Here is a 22,441-nt window from a genome sequence, read left to right as displayed (position 1 = left end):
AAAAAAAATAACCACCCTTGAACACACAAGGTGAAACATACAGTGTTGATGACACATTTCTCAGCATTTTGATTTCTATTAGGGGAACCAATGATGCACCCAAATAAACAGGATGTCTTTAAACCTTGCTGGCTTTTTTCAGCAGGCAGTAAAAAGGGAATTCTTGATCTGAAATGAAAGCCTACACATGATGGCTGGCCCAGAATTTGGCTAGATAAGGGTTACCCTCTGCTCCGGCCCAGATTTAGGACACAGTCATGCACATGCATCTGTTGGGTGGAAAGACATAGCAGCCACGAGTAGGCACTGCTTCTGAATGAAACCTTCACACCCCTGCCTGAGCGCTCCTTCCCCACTGCCTCTCAGGGTACAGGCAAAAAAGTTCACTGTAGCCTACAGACAAGTTGAGTGGAGGGATTAAAGCACTCACATGCACCAGTCTTGGCTGAGAAGCACCAAGCACCAGGAGCCTTCCAGCTGAAATCAAACTTGTTAACTTAAACTTCAGCAAAGCAAAGTAGAGCAGATGGGGAGTGCTTGCCCAGTTAGGCACCAATCTCAGCTGAGAAATGGCAAAAAAAAAGATTGCATTACTTTCTATCAGCATTGAAGACAGGCTTGAACTCTGGCTGGCTCTTACCTTGCCCTCAGGCTTTTAAAGGGTTTCTAGGCAAAAAGGCAGCAGCCCACAATTAGAGGGGACGACTCAGAAGAACAGAAAGGAGAGGTTCAGACCTAGCCAAATGTATGATGAACATGGTTGAAAGTTCAGTTTGGCTGTGAACAGTTCACAGCTGAACCATACACGTGACTACCAACTTCCTTAGCTTGGATATTTCAAATCAATGAGGGGATTTAGGACTTCTTCTCCAGGAAGAATTAAGGAGTAACATTCAGAGACATCTTTACAGAGTCTCCAGGTAGAGGAGTAGCTGGAAGAGTGTGCACTTGCACAAAACTTCTCCTGGTTAACTCATCCTGCCTTTCATTATGTTTGGGCTTTATCTGCATTATCAATACACATTAAGTACATGAACATAGATATGAACCTGCCACAGGAAAACATGTGCAAGAAACTTTTATCTATTTGTTATATACTTATCAAAAAATCCAATATGCTACCATTCAGACAATCCACTGACTCAGTAAAGTAACTAAGGAATTACAAAAGGGAAAAAAAAACCTCAAAAAAAAAGAAAAAAAAAGCAGTATTTCCTTTTAATATGAAAGAGGTCATACAGTCTGCAAATATTAGGTACCTTTAACTCCAAAAGTAGGTCCTTGGGAAGGTTGTCTCAGACACGCAAAGGAATTGATGTTAAGGTGTGCAGTGAGCGCCTGAACGAGACCAATTGTGACCGTGCTTTTCCCCTCTCCTAGGGGTGTAGGGGTTATTCTGGCAAAACAAGAAAAAAGATTAATCAAATTCTTTGCTGATGTCAGCCTGGCTAAGGGCATCAGAACTTACAGATTTTTATTTCAATGGAGAATATTTGTACAGTAAATTTCAATAACATTACTTTATCTCCACAAAATACTGCCACAATGTTAGTCCCTAGCTCAAGCTGGAATGCTAATATACATGTGTCTTCTATTTAAGCAATTTACTATGATAGCAGAAAAAGAGAAGATTATTTTGGCAAAAGTTCTAAAAAGAATATATTGAATTTAGACATTTTTATTACAGCACAAAAGTCTCACCAGTGTCATTAACAAACCATCCATGAAGATACTTCGAGCATGCATTAATATTTTTCTGTATTAACGCACGAGATGTTTTTTTTTTCTCACTGCTCCAACTTCGAAAGAAATAATAGAATGTTTTAAATTAAATAACCAACACTTCTGTTTGTAGAGCTCAACTATCCCTCTCCAGCTTTCATGTCATCACAGCCCTCAACAACAGATCATAGAATCATATAATGGTTTGGGTTGGAAGGGATCTTAAAGATCATCCAGTTCCAGCCCCCCTGCTACAGGCAGGGACACCTTCCACCAGACCAGGTTGTCCAAAGCCCCATTCAACCTGGCACTGAACAATTCCAAGGATGGGGCAACCACAGCTTCTCTAGGCAACCTGTTCCAATGCCTCACCACCCTCACAGTAAAGAATTTCCTCCTTATGTCTAATCTAAACCTACTCTCTTCCAGTTTAAAGCCATTACCCTTCATCCTATCATTACATGCCCTTTTCAAAAGTCCCTCCCCAGTTTTCTTATAGGCCCCCTTTAAATACTGGAAGGCTGCTATAAGATCAACTGCTTTTTAAATAAAACAAGACACAAAACTCACTATATTCAATTAAAGGTGATTTATTTTACACTAACGTTTCATGATATTTTTCCAGATTTAAGGGTGATGAGGGACAATTACAATCACAGTCTGACCTTCCATACAAATGCTCAAAAACGTCATGCTACAACTCCCACATCTAGATCATCATTGAGACAGGGCAGAATTTTAGAAAGATATGCAATCTCAAATCAGAGACTTTAACCTCCACTCAAAGATTCTATTCTTGTCCCTTTAATGAATGGACAATGATAGCTGATTTTCCAAGTGGAAAATGGGAGAGACCTTAGTTTAACTGATGTCTTCCCTACTTTCAACATCAGCACATTCGTTTAAGATCGATGTTAAAAGTGAGAGGGTGTTGCGTTTCCTTTTTCTTTTTTTTTTTCCCTTCCTCAAAGTATGAACACATTTCACGCCTCCAAAATGTATTCAAATGATTCATTTGAGGCACAGCATCTCCCCTTCTGAGTGGTAAAAGAAGAAAGCTCAAGTCCTTTTCCCACTCACACCACTCTCGTACAAGTTCTACTTTTTGGCAAAGTGTAACCATTCGTACCTTTGCCGCCTTCACTTCCTGCAGAGAAGTACGTGCCTTAGTGAAGCTGACGTTAAGAGCATTCATTCCCAAGGAAATAAGCAGGCACATGCATCCTCGTCAAAGAGGAATTCTTCAAAACTTGAGCTAAAACATCTAGCTCTCATTAGAAACACTTCCTTTCCCAGCTAGTAATTTTTCTGAGATATCGCTATCCTCAGATCACAATTCAAATGGCATAAAAACATGAGTAAAACTGTCAAATGCAAGGAGACATCCGTGTTGTCTCCTTGCCTTTAAGATTCAGCTTATTTCGGCTAGTTCACAGATCAACAAAAGCCCTTCTTTGTCCTACATAATGTAAACATATGAAAAACATTAACTTGTCACAAATCTGTCTTTTATATCATCATTGGATCCTGGGATTTTGTTAAAAAAAAAGAAGCCTTTGTTAGATATGTCCAGAAAAACGTGGCCAATAGGAGGCAAGTCAAACTAACATCTTCTATACTGTTCTAAGAAAGATTTTTTTTCTATTCAGAAAGGTAATGTTTTAACACAAGTTCCAGTGAAATCGATGGAGTTTACTAAATCTATAAGAGAGTTCCTGAACCGTGACTCTTCAAAAATAATATTTTGTCTACTGATAGCTTTGAACTACTCTGATATGACCATGTAAGACATGGGTTACGTAATTTAGGATTTGTTTTTAGTAATTTTTTCCCACGTTTATAGCATCATGTTTGCCAACCATCACATTCTAAATCATCATCAACAACTTACTATCCAGACTATTTCGTCACCCCGCCTTCCTAGAACTGCACTCCCTTGACTTAAAAGGGAATTCACAGATTTTCAGCAAAATATCTATGTAGAGCCAACAAAAGATGGGAGATTTAGAGCATATCCTGAGAAGAATCCATTTTATCTACTCTCAAAAGCCATTTTATCTACTCTCACAAGTGATTTGGGTCCCTGTCAGTTTTTTATCCATACTATGCCTTACTTCCTTCTGATCTACTTGCAGCAGCACAGAATACTACCTCATTTCTTTCACTTTCATGTTTGCAGCTCCTAGAAGAATGGGTACCTTTAAACCTCTACATTGTCATGACAGCGAGTCCTCCTGGTTTTACTGTTGCTACAGTGATAGCCTCCGGTTTTCCCACCACTATTTCTGCCATCTCCATTTTGTCTCAAGATCCTTACTTTTTGTACAAAGATGCTTCTTTCAGAGAACCACACCCAGGTTAACTCACTTTCACTACCAGTTTCACTCCCTTGACTACTGTTCTAACACTAGCTGCCCAACATCCATTCAAATCATTATTAGCATTTATCCTTGCTCCTTGTTCTCCTACTGTCTCGTTCACTTCTGTAGACTGCCCTAATCTCATTTACTTGATCCTCTTACTCCTGTGCATTAAAGCCAGATTTAAAGAATATATGAGTAATCTTCAGGCATTACTGCACTCATTCAAAGACTTAAGAAGATAATAACTCCTAAAGCTACTAGCTATTTAAAAAACAACAACAACAAAACCCAAAAAACACCCAAAAGCAAATTAATGTATGAAAGTGTATGAAAAATACACTTATAACTGTTCACTTACCAGTAAAGGACTTTCCACAAACATCAAAACCTCAGTGCACACAACAGCTACGTTGCTAACAGAACAATTTGTATTTCCAGGGCTTCCTGTTGGTGTTTACCTCCACTTTTGAACATCAGGCACACAAAGTTCACATTTGAGAGAATTCAGAGACCCCATCGCTAGGCTATTTACTCAAGTGCATCTCAAAGCTGAGCATCAACCAACACCCCCAGGTCCCTTTCCTCTTCACAGTAGCTGGAGGACTGTGAAGAGGAAAGGGACCTGGGGGTGTTGGTTGATGCTCAGCTGAACATGAGCCGACAGTGTGCCCAGGTGGCCAAGAGGGCCAACGGCATCCTGGCCTGCATTAGAAATAGCGTGGCCAGCAGGAGCAGGGAGGTAATCATCCCCCTGTATTCGGCGCTGGTGAGGCCGCACCTCGAGTATTGTGTTCAGTTTTGTGTCCCTCACTACAAGAAAGACATTGAAGCCCTGGAACGTGTCCAGAGAAGGGCAACAAAGCTGGTGAGGGGTCTGGAGCACAAGTCTTATGAGGAGCGGCTGAGAGAGTTGAGATTGTTTAGTCTGGAGAAGAGGAGGCTCAGGGGAGATCTCATTGCACTCTGTAGCTTCCTGAAGGCAGCTTGTGATGAGCAGGGGTTTGGCCTCTTCTCCCAGGCAACAAGCAGGACCCGAGGAAACGGCCACAAGTTGTACCAGAGGAGGTTTAGATTGGATGTGAGGAAAAACTTTTTCTCCCAAAGAGTGGTCAGGCACTGGAATGGCCTGCCCAGGGAGGTGGTGGAGTCTCCGTCCCTGGCAGAGTTCAAGAGGCGGCTTGATGAGGAGCTACAAGATTTGGTTTAGTACCTGTGGCAGCAATGGTAGTGGGAAGACGGTTGGACTAGATGATCTTATAGGTCACATCCAACCACGTGATTCTATGATTCTATGAAAGCACGGCAGAAGGCTGACCTGGCATGCACAACCGCACAGGGACTCTTCGCAACTCTAATGAAACAAGTAAAATCGAAGATGCAGCCTACTATTCAGTAAAGGAAAGGAAATTGGAATTGACAAATACATAACCAGAAGGCACGTTTGCAGCTGGATGAAGAATAATATCTACTTGTCCCAGAAGACATGCAATCAAGTGCCACATTACTAAAAAGCTCTGGTAACTCGGCTGACCTATTCTAAATGACTACGTAAAATGAACCAGAAAGCATTGGGAGTTTTCTATGAGAAAGACCCTTTTCCAGAGAACAAAGAGAGTAATATACCATTGCTCATTGATCAAAGTGGAAGGAATAGATCTTGCCTCTGCTGAATTTCCAGTACATTGATACTCCGCACCAGCCACATCCCTACTGAGAATGCAGCGCTCTGGTAGAACCGGCCTCCACCAAAGCGGGATAAAAAATGAACTGCAGCAGGCTTATTTTCACCAGTGTACTCATGCAAGCACACAATGGTTTGTGGCAGTAAACAGACATGTCTTTGCAGAGAGGGCCTTAACTCCATCAAATCTGCTTGGCTTTAACAGCCTACACTTTCAATGTGTTCCTCAGATGGGTTTGTTCTTAATCTGCTCTCTCCCTTCTGAGAAGCCCTGTGATCCTTAATTTTCCTGGAACTAGAGTTACTCAGATGAATATCTAAAGGCTCAAAAAACACGAGGACTCTGCAAATCACACTGTTCAGTCAAGCCAGGTGGCTCTGGACAGTTCACTTACCGATCCCCAACTTCTCATCTTACATGAGATGGCCTGGCAGGACACCTTTCAGTCTCAGAGGCTCAGTAGCAGCCTGGAGACTACAGGATAAACTTTTAGAGTTAAACAGTTATTTAATAGTTTCAACAGTTACCAGAACCTCAGTTTTAAGTGTTAGTTAAAAAGAAAAAGCAAAAATAAAAAAACCAAACCCACAACACTCCTCTCCCAACTCGATCTGAACACCTCCCCCCCCAAAATTAAGAGATTTCTATTCTAATAATTTCCATAGAAAGCTTATTTTAAATATCTTCCCTTTTGTACCTGGCCTACTTTGATCAGTTTTTATAAATAAAATAATCCACTTAAGCTGTTTTGTGGACATCGAGATGTTTTTGCTGGCTACACTACTGAGCCTACAGTCTTGCAACTTAGGTCACCAGCTCACATGAGTATAAAATTACAACTGCCAGTGGCTAACTTTAGCTCCATTGTGCAATGCTGTGTTTTGACCTTATGCAAATCTAGAAAAGAACCCTTTCCTTTAAAATACAGTAAATTGCAATGAACTTCAAGAGACTTTAACATCCATTTGCATTATTCTTCAAATTTCTTTAATATGTTTTCAATCTAAACATAGAAACCCCACAATCATGTTCCTCCTTAAAACTTCTTATTTTGCCACCTACCAAGCAGTCACCAGCTCCTTGGCAACATCTTCCATAAGACTGGAAAGCCTTCTCTCTTTATGTATATCAAAACAAAGATAAGAACATGCAGACTTTTTGTTTGTTTGTGATACATCACATTAGCTTACAGAGGAGCTGTTTCTGTGGGAAAGCTACATGAGGTCTCCCAAAGAGAAAATAAACAAGCGGTGAGATGATACACTGCACCAGCTGTAACCTCCTCACAGCTACCCCGCCGCTGTGACTCCAGCAAGAACTTTACTGGATATGTGACAACTCTCCTCTTTCCAATTTCCTATCTTCAACTCATCAGCATCAGCAATTTCAAAGATTTTGATGAGTTCACCATTCCCGTGATCCACGCAGGAACCGGCGAAGCCTAGAGACGGAGGGGCATGGGCAATCGAGTTCCTGTAAACAACAGCCTTGCCTATAGACATCTCCTATCCAAGATTACAACTGTTAGAAAATTATTTCTGAGCACAGAAGTGTTGCAACTCCTGTCACTTCATCAAGGTGAGATGATTATGACAATACTGCAGTGGCATTCTCAAAATGGGACTGGAGCTTCCAGCTACAAAAGCAGAGTGATCACTGTGAAGCTAAAGTGACTGAACAAAGCCAGGAACAGACTGAGGAATCCACAACTACAAACTCTCAAATGCCGACGGAAACCCTTCCAAGACAATCCTGATCAGGAGCTGTGCAACATGATGAATACATGACAAACTGTCTTAGCCATGACTGTCAGGTGTGCATCAACACAGTGGTATTATTCTCCCTCTTATTCTTCCCTGTATTTTTTTTTTTAAATACCTACTGTTTTTCTTATCTTCTTAGCACCTCATGGCCCAAGAAATGCAGTGAACAGAAATATAATCCAATACATACCCATTAGAAGTAAACTGCAATTCCAAATCTGAAAATTCTGTCCCTAAGATATTTACCGTCATACAACTTGTACAAGCATTAAGCTGGTATTTATTTCCCTCCATTTTTATCTTACTGAAAAGGTAGTTCATCACAAAACAATCTATTAATGTTAGGTGAAAAGTACTGATTTTAAGTTCTCCAGCATTCAAAATCCAACACATTTCTTACTAAAAACAGTATTATGTTTCATAATTTTCCCACATTCTACTATTCCTTAGCTTATATTTTTGAACTGAACAAGTTTCCAGAATTAACTGGTTAAAGCCACAGCACCGAAGCATTTAAAAACAAAATTCTGGGACACATAGAGTCTAATAAATTTTAGATGTAGTTTCACATTGTGTTTATGAATATGCTCTCTACATGCTTGAATGCATTATTAAGTTACCCTGGGCACTAAACTTATCTACTAGGTCACGCACAAGCTTCATTCATGTGCACGCTCTCAGCTTGCAGTGAACGGGAGGCAGTCTGAGTTCACGTACTCTGCAACGTAAATTGTTTTTTTTTCTTAGCGCACTCAAAGCCTGTATACAGGCTGTTGATGTGCAAGAGCTAATTACTCCATGATAAATTGTGGCAATGAAAAAAAGTGAATGTTTGGTTGCATTTTGCTTTTCAGAATCACAAGTCTGGGCTCTAGCACATCAGTAATAAACTAGAAGAGCATTTGCAGCAAATATTTATAATTGCTAGACATCATGAAACATTTAAACCCGATTGTGGAATTAGAGGCACAAAGGTCACTGGCTGCACCATGGATGGAGGTTGGAGATTTTGCAGCTTGTTGAAAACACACGCACAGTTTTCACTCCCATCACATACAAGAAATTCACATCATACATAATAAATATTTCTATCAGACCAAATACCCTGAAGCATAAGCATATAGCTTAAATGTCTCCTCTGAAGCACTGAAAACCTATTCTGCAGACTTATACTGCATCATTGTAAAATAACTTTTAAATATCTTTGGTTATTGTGAACAAACATAATAATCCAAATGGCAGGTTTTGGTTGACCTTGCCTTGGCAGGGGGAGGATAAAGAATGCAATTGAGGATATTACTTCACTCCTTGATTTCCACACTTGAGTGATATTCAGTTTTCATTGCACTGAACATTTCCCCACCAGATGCAGTTCCCCACTTTTCTTAAAATCGTTGTCTGCTACTGAGAACGTATAAACACATTTTTTATATATATATATATTTATATATATTTTATATGTACACTATTTCAAACTCAAACTCAGAAGAGAACGTTCCCACTACTGTAGCCACCTGGCCCAGGCACTTCTTGTGCAGCAGATGTTGCTTTGTACTCACTCCACCAGACGCAAAGACTTCAGAGGAGTTCCACATAGCAATATATTGTATAATCAAGCGGGGTACGTACCAAAGCCAGCCATTTGTTTGTGAAGCACAGTTCAGTCTTTATACATGTTCTATAAACTTAAGAAGATACAATTTTCTATTTGTTGCCAGCTTTTCATCTTGCTAGTCAAAACTTCCCCATTTCCTCCACACATATATACACGTCTGTCTGTGTCAACAGAACACCATTCAGACAACTGCTTGAGACACCTTCCTTGAGGAAGACTGGGAGACAAAGTGGTGTGAAAAAATGCAAGCGCTGGTGCTCACCATCTCACACAACAAAAATCCACCTGAATGGGGCTTTGCATCTTGCTACCTCCCGCCTCCAGGCTTTTTCAAATAACCTCTGCTTCTGAGAGACTCTGCTGCTAGAGCAGCCTGGCACAGCCTGCAGCACGGCGCCCAACTGATGCTGTTGACAATGCCTGAAAGTACACGGTAGCAACTTTCTTTCAACTCAGCCAAATGCTAAATCTTGCTTTTCTTTCTCCAAAGCAGCAAAATACAAAATACAACTCCACTGAAGGAAACCAAGCGCAGCCAGCTATTATTTCCTTCTCTTAAACAACTGCTCCAACATCCTCCAGGAACATCTTTAAACACTGTAGTTCTATCACACAGCTTTGAAGACAGCTTCATAACTTGCCTGCCTCTGCTTTGTGACATCAGGTCTCTCAGTCTACAATGCCTCCATCCCAGTGTCAGAAATTCAGGCTGTCCTCACAGGAAGGCAGTAAAGCAAACCGTTTGGGAAGCACTACCCCAGTTGAGGAATCGGTAGATCAAGGAAGCTAAGGATAGCTTCTCCTTCTGGATCAGCCTAAAGCTGTATTTTAAACCTGAGTGGTTTTACTTAAAAGGAAGTAACCATATAGATTAATTCAGAATATAAAGAACATATTGCAATTTAAACATTAATGAAAACTTGAACACACTTGTAGATAATAAGAAGTTTCCACTTAGCAAACCAGCTGAAGGAAAAAATGTTGTGGCAGTGAATGAAGAAAAACCCCATAGCTCTTCAGAAGAGAAGCGCATAATTCCTGCTGAGCATAGCATTTGCTATAATCGTGGGAACAGCGAGCAGCGTAAGCCTGCCTGGAGACATGTCTACATTTCAGAGAAAAAAACCATGGCTGTTTTAACTTTGTAGTCTGTTCTTCAATAAAAAAAGTATTTACTGTTAATATCAACAGATTAACATGTATCTTCTGGTAAAGTTTGTTTATAAACAGCCATAATACACACAAACTTAAATATTCAAGTTAAACATCTAAAATTCTGATAAAATGGTAAGAAAAACTGCACACATGAACAGTTAACATTGAAGAAGCTTAGAACAAACTACCTCTTACAAAATATACTTTACTTCAGTAATAAAAGTTTGGAAGAAAAGTTGTGTTACTTCAAAAAATTTCAAAAACTGCTCACTTTCAGAAGAGAGCAACACACAGCCGAAAACATTCAGGGTTCTTATTTGTGCAGTGTATTAAAAAGATGTAAGCTGCATGTTTACATTAATATGAGTGGAAAGAGTGGACATTAACGACATTACTGTGCATTCTTACCCAGCAACTAGAACATATTTTCCATCTGGTTGATCCTTTAACCTTTCCAGCAGGGACAAACGTACTTTGGCTTTGGTTTGGCCATAGATCTCAATTTCATCTGTAAGCAATCCTATCTCCTTGGCAAGTACATCAACAGCTTTTGGACTCTGTGCTCGGGAAATCTCAATATCGCTGGAAAAGAAAACAAATAGGAGCCAGGAGATTTCTCTCAGCTTAGGTGGTCAACGACAGAGCACAAAACAACAGCAAATACTCCAACAATGGGGTTATTGTAATCAGTTTCTCAATCCTCCCTCACATTTTATTAACCAAACCTAAATATTAGCTAACACGTAATATAACATTGAAAATCACGTGCCGTGTTTGTTACTTGTTAGAGTTTTCTCGTTTAATCAGATTCCAAGTATTACGTAATGCTCTCACATCAAGCTAGTAATGTGTCTGCTCAAGCAAGTCCCACTAGAATGGATGTTTCTGTTTTTGTTTTTCTTCTCCTCCCTCCCAGTATACTTCAGCACACACACTTTACTAAAAAGTGCATACATTCCTTGGCCAACAGTCACATAAACACATTAGCTAAACGCCATGCTTGTGCGCGTAGTACCTTTCATCAGAGGGTACCGCCAAGGCAAGCGAAGCCTCGCTACTCCCCCATGAGGGTACCAAAGAAAAGAAGGCATTTGAAGATCAACTCAGGCACTTCTAGAACACACCTAAATTGAAAATGGCCATGGAGGAGTCTAATGCACAGGGTTCAGGTCAAAAGTCCAGTGAGCTTATAAACTATTTCCAGCAAGGGCTGTGAGTGGCATTTGAGGCAAGAGAACAAGCGAGAGCAAGCACACATGGTAGATTGCCCAAGGGGAGGTGGCTGTAGGCTTGGGGACACTACTGTATCTGCAATTCCTGACCTAGATCACCTGTGGTCTTTGGATTCAATACTCCTTCATGGATTTTTCATTTGTGAGCTCGACCTAGCTGCTCCTTATGTCCCCATAAGCGTTTAGCAGCTGCAAGCTCCCACAGAGGTAAAGTCCAGAGCCCAGCATGCAAGATGGGAGGAGTTGTCTCCTTCGGCTTTGTATTGCTCACATTGCCAGAAAAGCAAGTTTAAAAATTACCAAGAGATTAATTACTTTCAGCCTCATCAGGCTAAATTCCTTCCTGCAGTTCCAGTTGATTACAATATTTTTAAGATCGAATCTGGCAATGGCATCAAAGCTAATGTCCGGAACTTTCAAACAGTCTGCAAGACCTCAAATATCCACAGATGAACACAGAACTACTGCCAGATCTCAACTCTACGCGTGGACTTCGGCTGTTCTCCATTCACCAGCAAATGATCAGTTTGTGCCAACTTAACTGCTTGCAATTCTTTGAGGATATCCTAAACGAGGGACCATCATTCAATTCTAATTCTCAAGTATCCCGCTTTTGCACCCTGCAGCAGCTAAGTGAAACACAGAAATCATCCATCCAGACAATGACATAATCCAGTACTACAGGACAAGGAGCTACTCAACCACAGCAGTCAGTGGTTGGGTTGCTGATCATTTCACTGCATATTCTAAACTGGAATGTGCCTTTTTCCAAAGACATACTAAGCACATCCGCTTGCATAGAAGGATGTACCTTTGGGTTTCTTATGCATTACTTCAAACACAATTAGCTATAAAAAATGTACTGAGAACACAAGATGGAGTTGTTTACAAACATCACGTGACAGAATATTTAGATTTTTCATTCAGAACTCTCTAGACAAAAATAACCTGAGTCCCAGAAAAATATTGATAAGTAATGACAGTGTGGTCCCTTAAAGATTTAAGCAAGGAAAATTTGTAGGGTGACTATTCCCTACAATTGATGTCTTTGGCAAAGAGCAATTAATGTCTTTGGCAAAGGGACAAGGATGTAGACCAATATAACAGAAAGTTAATCTGCCTTTATTTTTCCTCTTACTAAATACAGCAGCCTCTTTACCAAAAGATAGAAGACATTCTTTCAAATCTCAGGCCAGACTATCAAGACACTCTGCAGCAACCTCAGCCCTTCCTGTTTCCCTCATACCCTGGGCCACAAATGCTTCCTGCTCAGAGTTCTGGAAGAAACAATGAGGCTTTTCCCACCCTAGGTACCTACTGGTGGGAAGGTACCACTACTGGCAAACAGTGGAATAAGCACAATTAACCAAGCTGTATGCTTATAAATAAACTAAAAGGTAAAGAATTTCTAGATAAATAAAATTACAAACATTTTTATGAGTCAAGTAAAACTGAGAGTGGATGCTGACAGTTATCTGTTGGTAAAACCACTGCTGTTGTCATTTTCCCATCTGAAACTCCCTCAAGAACCTTCAAGGCAACCAGATGTTTAACAACTTAGAAACCCTTTAAAGACAGATTGTTCACTGATACATGCCTTTACCGCATCCTGGGTTGCATCAAGAGGAGCATGGCCAGCGGGTCGAGGGACCTGATTCTGCCCCTCTACTCTGCCCTGGTGAGACCCCACCTGGAGTACTGTGTCCAGTTCTGGAGCCCCCAACATAAGAAGGACATGGACCAGTTGGAGAAGGTCCAGAGGAGGCCACAAAGATGATCAGAGGGCTGGAGCACCTCTCCTATGAGGACAGGCTGAGAGAGTTGGGGCTGTTCAGCCTGGAGAAGAGGAGGCTCCAGGGAGACCTGATAGCGGTCTTCCAGTACCTCAAGGGGGCCTACAGGAAAGATGGGGAGAAGCTGTTCAGTAGGGCCTGTTGTGATAGGACAAGGGGTAATGGTTTTAAGATAGAGGGAGGTAGATTTAGATTGCATATTAGGAAAAAGTTTTTTACAATGCAAGTTGTAGAACACTGAAACAGGTTGCCCAGAGAGGTGGTGGAAGCCCCATCCCTGGAAACATTCAAGGCCAGGCTGGATGAGGCTCTGAGCAACCTGATCTAGTCGGGGATGTCCCTGCTCCTTGCAGGGGGGTTGGACTAGATGACCTTTGAAGGTCCCTTCCAATTCTAACCATTCTATGATTCTATGCAATAAAGTGACAAAACGCATAATTTCACAACGAATTGACATTTATACCTTAACTACTATTGGGGCTAAACAACACGTATGAAATGTTTAGGTCCAGTCTATTATTTCTGGTTAAAGTATTTTCTACAACACAGGAAATTGAAGATTTGATTATAACTAGCATTTATAAGTCTACATTTGTAGCTAGCTCTTCTAGTTTAACAATATATTCTCTATATTGGAAATATCAGAATTATTTAATAAGTTCCGTTATTCAGTATCGCTGGAAATATGCAACAGTTGTTCTTCTGCATGAATGAGAATTGTTACGCAAGGAGTCCACCATTGACAGTGGTAAGTCATAATTTACAAAATACAAGAAAATTTAAAAGATGGTGGAAGGCTCTACATCTACTCAGCCTGTGCGCTGGAATTCTTTTGTACTGTATATTTGTAAGAAAATCTTCTGTTCCATTTCCAATATCTTTGGAAATACTTCAGTTGACACCCAGATTTCACAGAAATCAAAAAGATGTTCCTAGTTTTAGTGCTTAAGCAGCTTTGCCTCATTTTCAATGAAAACTCCATCTGTTTCCACACAATGTGGTGTATTACTGTAAGATTACATTTTATTGCAGGATACTTTCCATCTGATGAGTTATTTTATATTTAAAAGAAAAAAGACATAAAGCTATAGAATTTCCAAGTAAATGGAAGTCCTATTACTGATTATGTTATATGCTATTACATATTAATTATGTAAATATTTATCTACTAAACACATAATGTCATAGAGAGGGTTGGGAATACCTTTTTTGAGAGTTTTTTTCACCATCACACTCATGACATCATATGCCTTAACCCACCTTTTAACTGTATTATTTAATGATAGATTTTTCAGGCTTTAATTCTATAAATGTTACATGCTGGCCCAGGAAAAGTTCAAGCATTTCTTCTCCCTTGCATCCCTGGGTACAACAGAGAACTCATTCTTTAGGCACCTCTGCTTCAAATTACAGTTTCGTCCATTCCCAGTAAACTGTTGTAAGAGACAGCGAAAACTGAATCAAAACGCTTAGAAAAGAAAACATTTTGTTAGAGCTTTCCAAAAACAGCAGTGGGATTCAGAATTAGAGAACCACAGAGTGGCTGAGGTTGGAAGGGATCTCTGGAGGTCATCTGGTCCAACCCCCTGCTCATGCAGGGCCACTGAGAGCCAGTTAGTTGCCCAGGACCATGCCCAGACGGATTTTGACTATCCCCAAGGACGGAGACTCCACAACCTCCCTGGGCAATCTGTGCCAGCACTTGGTCACCCTCACAGTAAAAAAGTGTTTCCTGATGTTCAGAGGGAACCTCCTGCGTTTCAGTTTGTGTCTACTGCCTTGGGTCCTATCACTGGGCACCACTGAAGAGAGTCTGACGCCATCTTCTTTGTACCCTTGTATTTACATACATTGTATTTACACACATTGATGAGATCTCCCTGAGCCTTCTCTTCACCAGGCTGAGCAGTCTCAGCTCTCTCTGTCTTTCTTCCTACGTGAGGTCCCTTCAGCATCTGCATGGCCCAGAAGCAGGCGTACAGACAAGCACAAAAAAATTCAAAGCTTTCCTACACAGCAGAACCTCACTTCAAGTCCTTGGCTCCTCTCTCCGTCACCCAATACAACCAACACAGAGCACAGCACTTCAGCACAGCAAAGAGCTCAGGCTGCTCTAAATGTCAGAGATGTCAGCAACTATGCCAAGGCAGACCTAAAATCCCTCCAACACAGATGTGGGCCTTGGAAGGTGAATGACAGGAATTGATCAAAAAAAGATTCTGGCTACGAGAATAAATATGCTTCCTGCTTTTCACATCTACACAGGAATTTAAAAGTCCAATGTAGAAAAGAAAGTACTTCTACCGAAGGAAGAAACTAAATACAAGATCAAATGCCAGCTGAAATCACTAGATCTTAACTAGATCCATAAACACCTTCCTACATCAGGGTGTAGCCATTAGGAACTTCTTGCATTTTGTATTTCTGTTGAAGTTACACAAGGCTTCACCTCTCTCCCTTAGTGAAATCTTCCAGCTTTAGGTCTTCATTAAACAAAGCTTGGCTCCAATGCATGTCATAAAAGTAAAAATTTATAAGAAACAGAAGGATAAGGTCACAATGAGGCATCCAACAAAACTGCACAACATATAGCCCGCATAAGCAGAATAAAAAATAATTAGGCACAGACCATTTTTAGGTTCATTGTCACATTTAACACTTGCCTACTCTTTACACTTATTACCTGGGCACTGGGGAGAGAGGCTGCAGTTTCAAGCAGCGGAGGTCCCACTTCCTGTACTGCTGGGACTGGATCCATCGCTCCGTGTTTTTCACCATGTTCTGTTTTTAAAGAAGAAAACAGCACACACCAGCTGCATCATAAATGCTGAACGCTAATTTCAAACGGTCTCATGAGTTATGTTGAAATAACTTCCACAGCAAAGCCTAACAAAAACCCAGACTTAAAAATCTTTCCATTTAATGGTTTAGGAGGAAAGAAAAAACACTGCCCTATTACTATGCTATTGTTTGTCCACATTTCAAAAAGAAACAAGACCATTAACACTTAAGTGGCAGAGAAAAGTCTCTAATTAAATACTTGATGATTTTATTCTGGTAAAATGGAGAATTACTATTCTTCTCTTACACCTTAAAAATAATGGAAGATATTAATTGTTCACTGACTGACTCATGCTGCTTCCACATAAATCAAAACTTTTGGACCTTCTATCCATCACGCCACAAAAATCTGCACAAATACAATTAATCTTCACTGTTATACCAGAATAAGTAACATTAGTCTACTGGTACAAGTGCTTCTGCCAAGCTTTACTGCAATCATTAGAATTATGACATGTTTGATTTTTAATTTATGTTTCTCTTAAGTAAACGTCACAGGTATGACTAATCCTAACTGATTAAGAGTTGCTATTAAAATGGAAAGCAGGTAAGATGTTCAACAGAGCAAAACAAAAATTAAAATCTAAACTGTAGAAGCAAATTCTACATCTTACAGAAAGAGCCACAAATTCAGAATGTTGGAAGTTGCACTAACCTGCATTCGCATTGCTATTGCAAGAGAACCAACAGCCTTTTCAGCAGCATGGTTGTTTTGCTGATCGTAGTTGTGTTTCCCTGTAAAGCAGAAGTATTGCACAAATAAATCACAAAGCTTTTGTGAGTGGTATTTCAAAGGTACGTCCAAACAAAAAAAATTCTGAATGTTGACTTTAATAATGTCATCAACAAAATTATAGGTGGCTTCTTTAGTATTCCAAATGAAATCACCCAGGAAGATGGATATAGTGTGAAAACCAGAGAGCAACTGTATGCTCTGAAGCATATTACACAAACACACACATGCATATGATAAGCATACACATACTTGAAAAAGAAAATAAGGAAACACAGAGATTAATTCCAGGACCCAAACTGCTTTTGGACAAAAAAAAAAAAAAAAAAAATAAAACGCCAGACAGTTGCAAGGCTTTGAAAAGCTGTATATATTTTTAAACAGAACACCTAAATGAGCATGGTAAAGACGGTCTTCTTTTCCACACACCCACTACAGTGAGGGAGAACAAAGTAATGATTACAAAATACTATATAGGATTATTATCCAATGGGATTTATAACTTGGAATCAGAATATGCAAATTTTTTTGAGCAGCAAAACTTATCCTCATCAGTGTGACATTAAAGTAGATATTCTGAAGAGTCTACACAATTCAGAGTGACTCCAACTTTAGAGACAGTTATAATTCTTTCTAGTGGCAATATATCATATAATAATCATACATTAGCTACCCTAACTAAACATATTATTTTCTCATTTTCCGGTAATCCTTCCTCTGGCTTGTTCTTCTGTTGTTGCTCATAGACTTCTATCTAGACATAATTTTTCCAAAATTCACATCCTAGTCTCTGTGGACATATCAAGGCCCTAGTCGCACTCTGAAGGGCGTAGACTTACTTGTAATAAAAAATAACAACTGTATGCTGACAGCTCTAACCTCTCTCCCACAGGGGAACTGAAGTGCAAATCCTGACCTGGTCAAGCTCTCACTCTACTCATCCCATCTGTAGTGATCACAAACCACTCACGTTGCCTCGCACAACTACCCCTGTCGACAAGGGCCTCAGCAGCGGCAGGGCACAGGAACCTCAGGCTGAAGCCAGAGTGGCAGGCAGAGGCGTGCAGAGCAGCCAGCACAGCACCCCACCACACCACAACCTGTCTCATTCAGTATGTTTTCTAATGCTTTCTCAAACGTTCTCGCCAGCAGGCATCTGTAAGTTAGTGACAAAGCTAACCAAGCAGAAGGTGACAGTCCTGACATTAAACTCTAATTAAGAAAGTATCTGGGAAGTTCTTCTACTTGCATTAACATTTGCTATTTAAAAAAAAAAAAAAAAAATCTTCTGGAGACACTCAGTTTTAGACTCAGACAGAAGAGTTTTACTGGAACAGTCTATCACAGTCATAAGTTGACTGCTGTTGCTTTGAGACCAGGCTGGGAGAGCTGCCAAAGAGACAAATGAAGTAGGAAGAATGAAGTTTAAAATCCCCTTTCAGACAGCTGTGCTTTACAGAAACATTTTGACTTTTTATGTTATTTGGCTTAATTATGACTTCTTTATCAGGGCAGAGCTAGCATGTGTGTAAATACATATCAGAATTAGATACTTCCCATCAACAAACAACTTCTCTCCGGCTGCCTATGCTACATGCTCACCCTACGAATGACTAACCAGGCTTTTACAGGGGTGAAGGTGAAGCTAGAGGTGAAAGTCATGCACACATGAGCTAACAAGACAATCACGGGATTGCAACAGCTCTCCTAGGATAAATTTTCCAGATGGGAGCCGGAATAGCACTCTCTGCTTTGGATTATGGCCAGAAGATCAGCTGAACTGCAGACACTGTGCTCCCTCCTCTGACTCACCCTAACTATGGCCCATCCGCCCATCTATTCATACTCTGCTCTGCGGATGGGTGAGGGCTGCTGTCATGCACTACGTGTCTGCTCAGGCAGCTTAGAATAGAGAAAAAGTGGGGAAATGTTTGAATTTCCCACTAATGTACTTAAACCATATGGGCTTCAGCTTTCAAGGAACCCCAAAGGAGCTGGACATCCAATCCCACATAATTGTGGCATCCTTAAGTTTTGTTCAGAAACTTAATTTTCATTCCTATACATTTACATATAAAATATTCTCCTGCAAGACACTACCAGCACTCACTTGATTCCACAGTCATTGGTGTGGCAGAATAAGATGTTGCACTGCCAGAAATTGTAGAATATTTTAAAACTGTCAGAATTCAAAAATCTTTGATTCGATTAAAAAAATACTTGAAAAAGAATTCTGTGACTTTGGAGCAAGCACTTTTAGCTCTACCCTCCTGGCTTACATCATTACAGCTGCCCAGATCAGCTATGTCCTTGCTAATTTTTAGTGCTTTTAAAACATGTGAGTGTCTTAGACTACATATACACCCACGTAAAATAGAAATCTAGCCATCTTCTAGCAAGAATAAAAGTTACTTCATGGCAATTGTTGCTTTCACGCTTCATTTAATTCCTGTGACTCCACAGATGTTAAGTTGGACATTTCTAAAGCAAGAAAAAACCCAAAGCAATTTCCAAGCATCTCAGCCAGATCCCATCACTGAAACATACTGAAACGGAATAGTCAGTTGTAAGGCTCAATTGTTTCTCCAAGGTCATGACTGCTCCACAACAGGCTTTTAATAAATACCTTGCAATTAAACTAAGTGCATTCTTCCTGTCAAAGACACCTGTGTTTCATGTACCTCTCTAGTAAGTCTTGAGGCCAGCATTTTTTAAAGCTGCTAAAATGCATTTCTGCTATTCTTTTGGAGTTTCTCCAAGATTCCGACAGATGGACATTTGGTAGATAAGTTCTATTTAAATTATCTTGCTAAAAATCTCATGCTGCCTTTCCAGAGAAAAGCTGTAAAATGAAATGCACAGCCCACTGCTACAACTTGAAAAATGCAAAGAAATCTACATGCTTATGCCAAGTCTTACATTTCCTGCCTTAAGAATGATTGTTGCCATGGTACGTGAACACCACTCCAATGTTTCAATGCAGTTTTCCTAACAGCACTCTTTTAGGAAAGGGAAACAATAATATTATCTATAGTTCTATAGAGCAACTGAGGCATGAAGATACTTAAGTCTCAAGACATGGCATGCAGTTATTCTGCATAACTTTTAGGTCTCTGAAGACCTCTGCAACGGAAGGAGAGAACTAGGTATCCGAAAGTGTGGCTTGCACGAGGTTGCACAAAGAGCCGGGAGAGTTCAGTCATTAGCGCTGCCTGCTCAGACTGTCCTCATAGACCTGCACTTCTACCCCGAGTCCAACACCTAAGATTTTTCTGCTAAGAAGGATTAAAATGAGGAGGGGCCTTTCCTTTTCATTTATTTATCTCGATGTGCTACTGCTGTACCACTATTCCCTCTCTTCTCTGCTCCTTTCCCTTTCTCCCCCATTCCTCCCTCACATAAGTATTTAATACCAGTAGACTGGGTACCTGTTGAAGAGACCTATGATCCATGCCCTGTCCCACAGATACATCGCAATTATATCCAGCAATCCCCATGCAAAATAAATGGGCATTAAAGATGCAAGGAGTCTCCTAATCACTAGGATAGGAAAAAGAAAACAATTATTTTTGGACAAGTTGTGCAACAACAGCAAGGGATAAGGTTTGGTACCCACCCCTGAGATCCTTGTTAGGATCAGAGCACTATTCTGGGAGGTGAAAGATGAATGCCCAAATGCCTTCAGACAACTGAGTGAATAATAACCCAGATCTCCCACACCCACAGTCAAGAGGGTATCACAAAAGGCAAGGAAAGGAATCTCTTGCTAAGGCCATGCTTTGCATGGGAACAGCAGCTGCTTTATTATGAGCCTGATTTTGCATTAGCTCTGCATAGAGTGTCTGCTTAATTTGTCCTTAGGGAATATCCCCAGTTTAAGAACCATACAGTTAATTTTCCTTGGCCTCATGCCCATTTCCCCAGTTTTGTATCCATAGATGTCAATAAGCACACTTGTGATGGATTTAGAAAAACAGATTAACCAATCACAGTATCCACGTACTTCCTTATTTTCCTATTCATTTGCAGCATAATCCCATCTGGACACTAAACAGTCACATTCATATACATATGAAAATCTAGAAAATACCTAGAGATCTTCATAGGACTTTAAGGAATTTTACAGGAAATGCAACTGTAGCAGTGGAATAGAATAACTTCTGGGAAGCTTTCTTAGTTTTATTCCTAAGAAAATTCTGTAGCGTTTTTCAGCTGAGACATTAATGAATATATATCCCCTCACCAACCTAAGTCAGGGGAGGAGAAGGGAAGGGAATCCAAATTATTTTTGGAGGAGTAATTACTGCAGGAGACATTCTGCCTGTTCTTAGCTACACATGATTTCTCTATTCGCTCCTGCACTATTCTCTGCACACAGCTTCAGAGCACTTTGCAGTTGCTATTTTTGCCCCTCTTTTCTTTCCCTCATGTTCCACATGAGACCATAGAAGTCACAGGATAACACACTGTACAAAACAGCACTAAATAATAGCTCATCTGAGGACCCAAAAGTCTTCCCTCTGAATTCTTTGAACCCATAGGATCATCACTTATTTAACAATCCTGGTATGAAGAATCTGTTCCAGCCTTTCTTCCCTCACCTGACATTTTTCCTATTTACACATCAGAGACGTGTATAGAACCCCTGTACACAAACACTCACTTTGAAAGGCCCTCTCCTGAAGATGTAGCTTTTAACCACACTGTGTTGTCACCAACATGCCACACGCTCATCTCAAAGACTTGCTGTACATCACTTTCAAGAACTGTTAACACCTCTTACCTGACAGCAAGTCAGGAGAACAACTGATGATGGTGGTTCCAGGCTTTATCCAGCTTACAGGAACATCGTCGGGTTTCGTACTGCCAACTACCACCACATCCGCTTGATGAAGCTAGTGACAGCCCAAAACAACCCCCAGAAACAAAAAAAAAAAGCACAAAATGTTAGAAATACATTCTTGAATATGCATCTTACAATACTGAGACTTCTACAGCAATAGTCTTTTGAGCAAAGTATGTGCAGACAAGCAGACAACCAAAAAAAAAAAATCCAAACTGATGGCTTGATTTTTACCCCACATGAAATTCAAGAACAATAGCATTTAAAATGAAGTCAGGTAAACAAACTGTAAAATTGGGCAAGTGGGCTCAGTCAGCACCAGTAATATTTAATGGGGATTACATACTTTCAAAGAAGAAGACCTATCATTGCCTGTCCAATCAGATAACTTGGAGAGACTTAAGAAAGAGAAGGGCTGAAAGACAGAAAATTGGCAATTATAAAGAGTACAGTGAGATTATCTGACAGCAGAGAACCAGGCCAGCTGCCGGCAGTGCAAGATGGATCTGATCTGCAAACATCAAGGCCTTTGAAGAATACCAATTAAAGCAGTTTTTTTCCTCCTCAGTTCATGTTTGCTAGTCAGTGCCTCTGATTTAGTTCAACCTGACAGATGTTGAAGCAAAAATGGTTACTACAAAAATTCTTACAATCAAAGGCGTAAGTGTCTTCCTTTCCTCCCTCCTCTGAAACAGGGCT

At 40.3% G+C, this 22,441-nt stretch overlaps 1 protein-coding gene across 1 annotated transcript in view; it reads right to left on the bottom strand.

Annotated features, from left to right (window-relative positions):
* The window catches only part of MTHFD1L (methylenetetrahydrofolate dehydrogenase (NADP+ dependent) 1 like), a 158,262-nt gene that overhangs the window by 120,144 nt on the left and 15,677 nt on the right, over positions 1-22,441 (bottom strand). The window contains exons 8-12 of the mRNA XM_086745151.1: positions 21,683-21,794; positions 16,822-16,901; positions 16,009-16,106; positions 10,709-10,882; positions 1,260-1,396 (exon numbers count right to left, since the gene is read on the bottom strand). Coding sequence (XP_086601277.1) covers positions 1,260-1,396; positions 10,709-10,882; positions 16,009-16,106; positions 16,822-16,901; positions 21,683-21,794 — 601 coding nt within the window. The remainder of the gene's footprint in view (positions 1-1,259; positions 1,397-10,708; positions 10,883-16,008; positions 16,107-16,821; positions 16,902-21,682; positions 21,795-22,441) is intronic.

This window comes from Chlamydotis macqueenii, chromosome 3 (genome assembly GCF_036417535.1).
Source record: "Chlamydotis macqueenii isolate bChlMac1 chromosome 3, bChlMac1.mat, whole genome shotgun sequence".
Taxonomy (NCBI): domain Eukaryota; kingdom Metazoa; phylum Chordata; class Aves; order Otidiformes; family Otididae; genus Chlamydotis; species Chlamydotis macqueenii.
Note: the sequence above shows the minus strand (reverse complement) of the source record. Positions and strands in the feature narration are given on the sequence as shown.